The following is a 10054-nucleotide window of genomic DNA, read 5'->3' on the forward strand; positions in this document are numbered from 1 at the left end:
GATTAATTAGTGATCACAAGGTGTCACTATGAAGTAAGAGCGCTGTTTTGAGGGATCTCTCAACTTTCGATCGATAAGTCTTCGGTCTCTAACCGGAATTCTCGTTGTAATGTCAATGAGAACATATATCCATCCCTTTTCTTAACCTATGCATTTTATGGTGGATAACATTTAAAATGATCTAGTCGTCCATATTTTCAGACCTATTCCCACTGTTTGTAAGCTTTTGGCGTTCTTTCCGAAATTCAAAGTACAGCATGAGGAAATATACATTAATCCAAATTATAAATATATATAAATATTTTTAAAAAAGAAATTTACCAACTAGCAAAACCTGGAACAAATGTAAGTTTCAATGAGCAAAAATAAAAGTATATAAAGCAATAGCCTTGTAGGAGACACTTAAATATTTATTGGTTGGAAAATTGAAATTGGGTTGGGTCCAGTACTTGAGAAAAAGGCAACTTTTACCATGAAAGGCAAGTTAACTATATTTTAATAAACAACAATTATTATGTTCATCTAAAACGATCTATATGCTCACTTTGTGTAAAGAAAACATAAACGCAAATTTATTCGAATTTTTAGTACAAAATTTTTTACAACTTCTATTCCAAAGAAGGATCTGCATAGTCATTCACTGATATTCAAGGAGCTACTATTCTTAGAAAGTGCTGTAATCGTTCCTGCTCAGCATTGCCAACACAATGTTTTAAACCCTGCTTGAGAAGGGGGACGTTGAACCCAGGATGCCAACATGGATGAGTCAGCGTACTGATTCAGTGATTTTTAAATCTTTCAGATAAAGCGAAACCTTGATGAAATATTCTCGAGAAACCCTTGTACAATAGTTCAATTGTCTTTTGATTTTTTGAATTCCATAGACTGGATATATGTATATAAACGCAAACCAAAAACTTGCAAAACAGAACGATCTTTAAAAAGTAGCAAGATTAATAATAGTATTTGATTATATTTGGACAATATACAGATATAGAAATAGACGGGTTTCATTGGACGAATCCTATGGTGCTGGGGAACCCATGTTGAAAACCACTCCGCGGGTTCTCAACCAGAGGGCCATGGCACACTTCTGGGTCACATAAACATTTCCAGGTGGGCCGCAAACCAATTAAAATTTCTATAGTTATTGATTGATTTTGATTATAGTCGTAATGAATGATGATGCTCTTTTTACCGCTGAGTGGTAATTTTTATTTTAATTATTAAACTGGTAGTGTCTATCTTTGGGGAAAGAATTGTTTGCTTTTCTTGTAGTTCTTCCTATGCATGAGTAAATTTGGGGCCACGTAAATCTTGAGCAATGGAAGTGGGCCACAGAAAAAACGGTTGGGAACCACTGCACCATTCTAACCACTCTACTACAACTAGAGTTAATTTCGCGTATTTTCTGTTCAATTTTGTTTTAACACTTGTATCACACTGGCAAAACTCTATGTCCATTACGACCATTCGTGATGTTTATGTCAATATATTCATAGGAGTGAACTTGCGGCTCATACAGTGGGTTAACGACATCTTTAGCAGACTCAGTGCGCGATACAGTCTCTTTCTTTAGCTCCTTTTTGCTCTTTTTCTTCAGCTTAGGAACTGGTTTAGTTACATTAGAGATTTGATCATAAATTTGCCCGTTGTCCTTCGGTAAAGAGTCTGGTACTGATTGGTAGAAATTACTCATTTGGCATTCCTGCTGTTCTACTCGATGTTTTAATCTTCTTTGCCTGTTAATTAAAAAAAAAACTTTAGTGAAAGCCTAATTGGTAAAACGTTTAGACGAATTTGTCATCGCAGGTTTAGAAAGTCTCGGATTCAAATTCCATGCTCACCACTTCGTCCGGTATGTAATTTATTGTCCAATGAAACGACTCGGTATAAACTAACCACCGAGACCTTGACTCATGCGACTTCAGACTCGAATATATGTTTGCCCAAGCGCCAATTTCCTTATTTATTTCCGTGACAATAACCAATCAGCTAGCTTTAAGTCAACAATGAAGTAATAATGGCAAGTTGTACAGTCTCTTAGAGAGATATTTAGGTATGACTGTTTGGCAGTTTTCATTTGTGTTTCCAATAATTAGTTATGAATCAAATAATTTAATTGTAATTAGTTTTCCGAAGATCTTTAGTTTAGGTAAAATTAGTCCTGAAAAATCTGCGATAGACAAACCTATCAGTATCTATAAGCGGCACGTGGTTCAATATTTCAATAAAAATGACGGATTTGAAATGCACACCAAAAAACTCTCGAAATAACGATCGAAAATAATGCTGTATTTAAGTATAGAGCGAATTTTTCTGGGGTCAAAGGTCGGGGAAACATCCATTTTTTGAGACTCTTGTTTCAGGGACTTCTGCCCAACACTGTTTAGATTATCATTAACTATAGTCATAATGTGTTTTATGAAATATTCCACATTACCAAATTAGATAACTTAGATTTCACAAATATGCTTGGGAACGTGACTGACATCTATTAGAGTCTGGAAATTGATATTTAGCATATAAGAAACTTCGCCAGACATTTCGTTATGTTTCATTTTTGTCAGAACGTCTAGTTTTGATTGTTAGGATTGATCGTTATGACTAAAAATATGCTAAATATATTGCTAAATTGTTGTTGAAAGAAAAAATTTCTATGCAATTAATGGGACAATTGATTAATATATCTCTAGTAATGAATATGGTCAAAGTCCTTCGAGTGCTATCTCTTTTTTTGTTTTTAAATTTCCCTAGCCTAGTCCTATGAGGTTGATATTTCAATATTTCATCCAAAATTTTGCAGATTTTTAATTTAGGGGAACACTTCCATATGACGTATGTAAACACTTTTTATAACATTTTACTTTGTGTATATATACATTCGAACATTGCTATCATGATTTCAATAACAGTCATATTATAATCTTGCGGGCACGATGTCTGATTGTTAAAGCGTTATTTATTACACATCTCATGTTCAAATCCCATGCCACCACCTAACCCAGAGTAAAATAAATTGAGTATGCAATGCAGAACGTTTCTTCTAAAAAATAAGTGGCTCCGTACCTATCGTTATATGGCAATGAGAGTTTATACCGGCCTTTTTTCTGAGCGAAAGACTTGAATAAGCGCCGCATAAAATCGGTCAAATTGGTAAAAAATTCATACCAAATATGGGATGACTTGTGTCATGAAATCTACGCTTTATTCTATCAAGTATAAGCCAAGTAATGTTAGTCTAAACGACATATTGTTTCGATTCGAAAGCTATTGGTCGATTTGTGTTGAGACACTTGACGTTTAAGCTAATAAAAGCCTTTCCAATATTTTAAAATAGTATAATAGATATTGTACTGTGTGTGAAATTTGTGTGCTCCCTGCAATTGGTGACCTCTTCGCGAACCAAAATCGTGGCTCGCCCCCATGCCGGGTCGCGAACCCCAGTTTGGAAAGCTGTGGCATAGAATTAGGAATTATTAAGTTCATACCTTCTGCAAAGTGCTGCTCCAAGAAATATAAGAAGTAGCAAAACTATTCCACCCAGAACCGCAAGAATAATCGTCATAAACCCTGTTCTATCGACAGGCTCTTTTGTTGAAGGTGTAGTAACATCAGTAGAAACTGTAGTAGATTCCAATAATGTTGAGCCTGCTGTCGTTGCTGGTTCTGGAATTGAAGATTTGATAATATTTTTAAGATTATTTGTACAAATCCCCGCTATTAATGCAAAAACTCTGGGCTTTGGGAAAAAACACTCTCGCCACGATTAACAAAAAGTAATTATCCGTCACACCGAATCCAGAATTCCGCAAATAGTTAAATTAAATTTGTCTGAGAAAGTTTGATTTTATTCGAAAGAAAGAATATGAGAACTCGTGAATCGCAATAGAACAGTCCTTATGACTCTTGCTACAGTTATCTTAGTATTCTAGTAATATTGAGTGAGTAGTGGACATAGAGTATATAAATAAAAAATTCTTGTTTTTTTTGTGAAAAATGGCAACTAATAAAATAATCATTTTTTAATTTTCAGTATTAGAACATGATTAAAACCACTAGAAGTTTATTTTTACTTTTCATTCAAATTTTTATGATCCTATCCCGATATTTCGTCGAGAGTATTTCTTTATTTTTTCATTCAACACTTTTATATGAAATATGGGAACACTTTTTATGACATCTTGGGACATTTGTATATGAACTCGAGTCACTGTTGTAGTAAAAAGGGAAAACAACTCACTTGCTAGCAAAACCGGTACAACTCTGTACTCGATCACAAATTCAGGAGGCACCCAGAAATGTTGTCTTCCAACAAAAGTTAGTTTGGCGGGAGGGGAAACCCCCGATCGCAGCTTACAGCCGGGGAATTCCTTGTGAATTTTAGTCGCCACGTCTTTATCATGTTGGTTGTCAAATGAGCGATACGTGAAGTCCAATATCTTACAATACGGGTCTTGACTATCGTCTATGAAATCTTCCCCTGTAAAAAAAATATCATTTTTTTGTGACGCTTTTCTACACAATTCTCTCCAAGTAACACCATTTAAAAGCAGTAGTTTTGCTACTGTTTACTTTTTTACTACTGCTACGGCGCTCCAAAAGTATGTGTACCAATATGATGGTAACTAATTTTGTTCGCCTATTTTACATCAAGTTGTGTAAAGGGACTGATACCTATGTGGAGGGGGTATTTTCACTTGGCTAACGCAGACAGTCGCCGAACTCGTATTCGAACAAAGGTATTTGACTAGAACTCAGCTAAACGTCAATATGACATCGCACTACCTATTCAACACTTGGTGGGGTGGTGGACGTGAGTTTTGACCTTCAGATTTTTAATCTGCGATTCTAGCAAAGTTACTGCGGATTCCATACGATTTAAATTAACGAATAGCAAAAAATATCACACCCGCACAAATTACGATAAAATGATAATTATACAGTTTTGTGCGAAAAGAGAGTCGCGAGGAACCAAATCTGGTAATCGAGCAACGACACTCGAGGTTATCATATCTAATTCAAAAAGTTGAAACTGATGATATTGACGGTTAGAGTCCTAACAAGTTGGAACCGATTGGGCAATTAGTTTCGGAGGGCGATTTATTCCGAGAATTTATAAAACACAAAAATGGATTAACCATCCTCACCATATAGTTTTATTATATCTTTATCAAGCGGCGGTTCAGTCATGTTCAAGACAAGCATCATTTCCTCGTTGGGAAGACCGACAAATTCCCAAGTGTGGTTACATCTGAGTCCGTCCATTTGTAGCAAATCTGATATTCGTCCTTGTGGTTCTGTGAATCTTGTTACAGGTGTACGGCATAATTGTCCAGATGTGTAACTAAGCGTGACGGCCAGAATAAAAAGCGGAATTCTACCTGGGATAGGCAAAAATTTATTGGTTAAGGAAGAGAACCTAATTATGCTCACGTGCGAGTTTACACAGAGATTACAGATTTAAACCCTTTGGCCACACCACCACTTCACTCAAGTCAATGCTGTTGTTCTTCAAATAATAGTAGCTTAAACAGCGTCACACAAAAAGTGAGCTTTAAATGGACATGACAGATATATGGTAGCAATACCCAGTCCAGGGTGAAGTAAAAAAAATAGATTTATATTTTGTGTCAAACCGAATACCCACACTTGTGGGATCCGACATTTCTAAGAACTTCCATAAAAAGTAGTCCGTTTACTCACCTTGAATAATCATATTTATAAATTCTGTAGCGGTAAACTAATTAATTAATATAATCAACTGTAAAATAGAAATTAGTTGTCAAGTTTAACGCCATACTGAAAATAGATAGACTGTACAAATGAAATATAAAAGGAAGTAATTTATGACGAAGCGAGACGCGAAGAACCAATAATAGTCATGGTGCAGTGATACCTGTGTAAAAATTGGTTTTACTATTACTCGCTGATAGCCAGATAATTGTCAATGCTATCTGTATACAAGGCTACCTTTCTATTGCGCCGTACCTCATGTACAAGAGAAAGCACGCAGACTCATTTAACTCACTAGTCCTAGTCACGTGACTTCGAGGCAAACAAACATAATATCTATTTAGCCCATTTCAGCAATTACCCTTTAACCTTGTATACACACTGCGTCTATTTTTCTATTGTGATATATACGTTATATAGAAGAGCACGCATCTAGACTCATTTTTCCTCCGTGAAAACACAACCACGTCACGCGACGTCTCTGGCAAAGAAAATAATATTTATTTAGCACATTTGAGCAAATGCCCTCCAATGCTGTCTATACGCTGCAATACTTTTATTAAACTATGCGCCATCTTATTTAAAACATCACGCAATTAGACTCATTGCTCCTTCTAATAAATACCGTTATTGCGAGACCTTACTGACAAAGAAAATAACTCATTTTAGCAATTACCCGCCAATGCTATCTATACGCTGCCATACTTTACCATTAAACTATACGCTATGTTATATAAAATTGCACGCAACGAACGTCGACTGTAGGAAATTTGCGGCCGAAAATAAATCTCAAACGTGACCATATCGCCATTAATACAACTTTACGTTGCTGGAATGGGAAGATCTTCATGCGTCAGTAGTATTTTAGTGCTTAGTGCATTAGATCAGTAACTTCAAACCAGGGAGTGCAAGATGATTTGTCGTTGGGTCATATAACCATCCTCAGATATCTAGCTGGTCCACACAAAAATGTAGTTTTTTCCATGTACACAACGAATTACAGTAATGAATGTACCGGACAAACGGCGATAGATTTAACGTAGCGACAAGAGCAAAAACGATAGGTATTTTTTAGCTATGTGGGCGCCTTTTTAAACATAAACTGTCGGATCAGCAACTCAATCTTGATGAGGGAAAATCCGAGTGTTCACAAGATTCACACTAAATGGCTTGGCGGGCTAGGTTGTAGCCAACAGGCAGCCTGTTGCACACCACTGTTCTGAACGGCGATAGATTCACGCAGCGACAAGAGCCAAAAAAACATTATGCATTTATACCTATGTAAGCGACTTTTTCAACATGAACGGTCAGATTAGGATTTTAATCATGACGAGGACAAATCTGAGTTTTGACAATGGCCACACTGAATGGTTGTGGCCCGCCGGCCGCCTGTTGCACACCACTGTTCTAGTGCTCCACTAGGCTAGTGCTGCGCGCACAGTTTGACTAACTTCCAATGTAAATAAATCATAAATAAATATGTATTACAACGGTACTAAATAACACCTAATTGTCCGGATACAAAGTACCAAGCAATACAATTCGTATGCACACTTTTCGGATCTAATTAGCACAGCTTCTAACTAAACGTCGAAAATAGCTGAGATATATCGACTTATTGTAAGTGACTGACGCATAACACGCAGCGCGTGTCAGTTCAAATTTTATATATTTCTTTTCTACTAGGCTAATTCCCCTTAGTCGGGCTAGCATGGCCAGTATGTTAAATACTAAACTTATTTCATTGACTTGACCATTTGTTAGGACGGCACGTTGCAAGATCATAGCCAGTCTAAAATTTGGGCCAAATTTTTGTTTTTGTAAATGACGTAATATGACGCTTACTCGCGCTTTTTGCTACAGACAAGGCCAGATAAAAGCAGCAATTGATATCCAACAACATCATAAAGAATCCCTCTACAGACTCCGCTGTCGAAGTTATTCAATCTATAGGAGCGCACATTTTCATCTATCTCGGTTGGTTCATTTGGTGGAAGCATTGTTAATAGCAAGTCAGGAAAGGTTCGGTTTTAAGTAAATCGTTCAAAAAAAGGTGTTGGACAGTCGTAAGAATGTATGTCTCACTGCTAATGGCTCAGCGCCCTATGGTTCAGCCTGTGACTACACCTGTGGAACTTTGGACCTAACTATTTTATAGTTGCAAGTGGAAATCTTGGGTTTACCCACTACGCCTGCAAACTTTATTTCAATGATTCAATCATCTAAAAAGTTGTTAGCAAAAGTTTAGGTTCAATCTACATGATAACCAACTATCTATAGGTTTCTATATATCTATCCTAATCTATTATTTATTCTAACATGAGCGTGAGGTCTACTACACTAAAGTGCATAATCTATATAAAGCTAGAGCTATCGCGTTGTTTTCCATCCTAATTGACTTCTAACGTTAATCCTTAAAAATAACATATTACTATATATTTCGCGCAATTGTAACACCTACTATGCAAAGGGAACGTAGACTCGATGACAAAACACACCGATTCTTCCCATGGCTACCATTAAATATTTCATTTTTTGAAAATAATTTTTTAATTTCCTGGCCGATATACAAACTCTGACCCCAATCCTCCCACACTATTGATACAGGACTCGCCAAATGCCGATTTCTTACTTGCTTCGTCACAAATTAGCATCAATGCAATCATTTGCCTTTGCGTTTTAGTTTGCTTCGTGACCAAAAGCAGTGCTAAATGCCCAAATATATTAACACGAAGGTCAAATGACTACGTCAAAGTGCTTAATTTTGGATGAAATTATTCTATTTTCAACGATAACTTGAAAATTCATTGACCATGTTTATTGTCCAAATTTACTCAATGGAACATTTAGTTTGTCCAAGTGACGACAAATTTACTCAATGGAACATTTAGTTTGTCCAAGTGACGACAAATTTACTAAATGGAACATTTAGTTTGTCCGAGTGACGACAAATTTACTAAATGGAACATTTAGTTTGTCCAAGTGGCGACAAATTTACTAAATGGAACATTTAGTTTGTCCAAGTGACGACAAATTTACTAAATGGAACATTTAGTTTGTCCAAGTGACGACAAATTTACTAAATGGGACTTTTTTTGACTTATCCTATACGTCTAAATTACCGGACATGACTTGCGTATGGTAATCTATACCAATAACTAATAAGGCCAATCACCAAGTTCGCAGAGCTGAACGAAGATAAAACGTGACGTGGAGACCTAATTTAAAGTTTAATTTGACGATTTATGATCGGAAATTAATGCGGCACGCGCACTTCCGTCAATGTGCATATTTGCCCCGCTGGCACACAACGTTTGCCGACCAATGCGCTAGGCCAGGGATTTTTAACCTGTGGCCTGCGGGCCAAATGCGGCCCGCACAAAAAAATTGTTTGGCCCCAGGAGAAGTGCTAATTTTGAATGATGAGCTGCCCGCAAAACGAATTTTTACTTTAGTTTTATCTAGTACGTGCAAGTACTCTCAATTCATTTGTGTTGCGAAGCCAATCAATACCTAAGACCAATACATTATCTATGCCTATGACGTTGCAATGCCCTGACATGTAGCATGTGCGAAGTGAACAACGCATGTTATAAAATCCTTACCAACATTTTTGTGCCTGCAACTACTAGAATACCTATGATAAAAAGGTGCGACGCGCGATTTCACCCGGTTACTTGTACCTGCCCCCTTGTATTAAAGCATGCACACCCCAGCGCTAAGCTATCGCATCGCCTAGAAATTAGAAACTAACTCTGACTTATTCACTAATTTCAGCAAATAGTAATATCTGGCTGGCTCATTGCGTGAACTAGCATCAATATTCAGTAATAATTCGTGATTCGAGAAACGGTCTGTTTCCATCACGAGGAACGCTGTGATATTTAACGAAACTTATGCGTTTGTCTAGTAAAATCAGTTTTCGAAAAACGATTCTCAAGAATGCGTGCTCAAAGCAATCAATTAGCACGTTTTCCATATATCTGTATTCGTCTTAAGGAAAATTTCGTGCTTCATATGACGATTTTTTGCCACTTACACCCGAAGTAAAATACGATACAAACAATCTACACATATGTACACTTTACAATCAGAGTGGGCCAAAATGTGTCATTAGTTTGACTTGTTACTCGTAACCCATTTTGGTCTTGTAAAAGCATGACTCTCAAAAATAGTAATATATTCTACAATGAACACACTTTTGTGCAAAGCGTCCTAGATTACTGAAACTTTTGGGTACAATCATACACAAATAGAAGTTCAGGTGTTAAATAATTTTTCTTTAATGAACTTCACGAGTTTATTGTTTAATTTTACA

General features: G+C 36.5%; 1 protein-coding gene across 2 annotated transcripts; it reads right to left on the bottom strand.

The window, feature by feature from the left end:
- Positions 1 to 295: 295 nt before the first annotated feature.
- On the bottom strand, positions 296 to 5796 carry LOC144424507 (uncharacterized). Of its 2 annotated transcripts, none has more exons than XM_078113880.1 (5): positions 5707 to 5796; positions 5151 to 5384; positions 4244 to 4483; positions 3492 to 3669; positions 296 to 1742 (listed from the first exon to the last, which is right to left on the bottom strand). In XM_078113880.1, the coding sequence occupies exons 1-5, from the start codon at positions 5717 to 5719 to the stop codon at positions 1439 to 1441; spliced, it is 969 nt and encodes a 322-aa protein (XP_077970006.1). In that variant the 5' UTR covers positions 5720 to 5796; the 3' UTR covers positions 296 to 1438. The 2 variants fall into 2 exon arrangements, with proteins under 2 accessions (XP_077970006.1, XP_077970007.1); XM_078113881.1 differs by having other exon boundaries at positions 5151 to 5380; positions 5707 to 5766.
- Between the last annotated feature and the right edge of the window lie 4258 nt (positions 5797 to 10054).

Source organism: Styela clava, chromosome 6, assembly GCF_964204865.1.
Source record: "Styela clava chromosome 6, kaStyClav1.hap1.2, whole genome shotgun sequence".
Lineage (NCBI taxonomy): Eukaryota > Metazoa > Chordata > Ascidiacea > Stolidobranchia > Styelidae > Styela > Styela clava.

Excerpts from the sequence above, each read along its gene's own strand:
- LOC144424507 (XM_078113880.1), bottom strand. Across the intron at positions 3,670-4,243 it reads TGTACCGGTTTTGCTAGCAA|AACCAGCAACGACAGCAGGC; the intron begins GTGAGTTGTTTT and ends CTTCAATTCCAG. Across the intron at positions 1,743-3,491 it reads GGAGCAGCACTTTGCAGAAG|GCAAAGAAGATTAAAACATC; the intron begins GTATGAACTTAA and ends TTTAATTAACAG.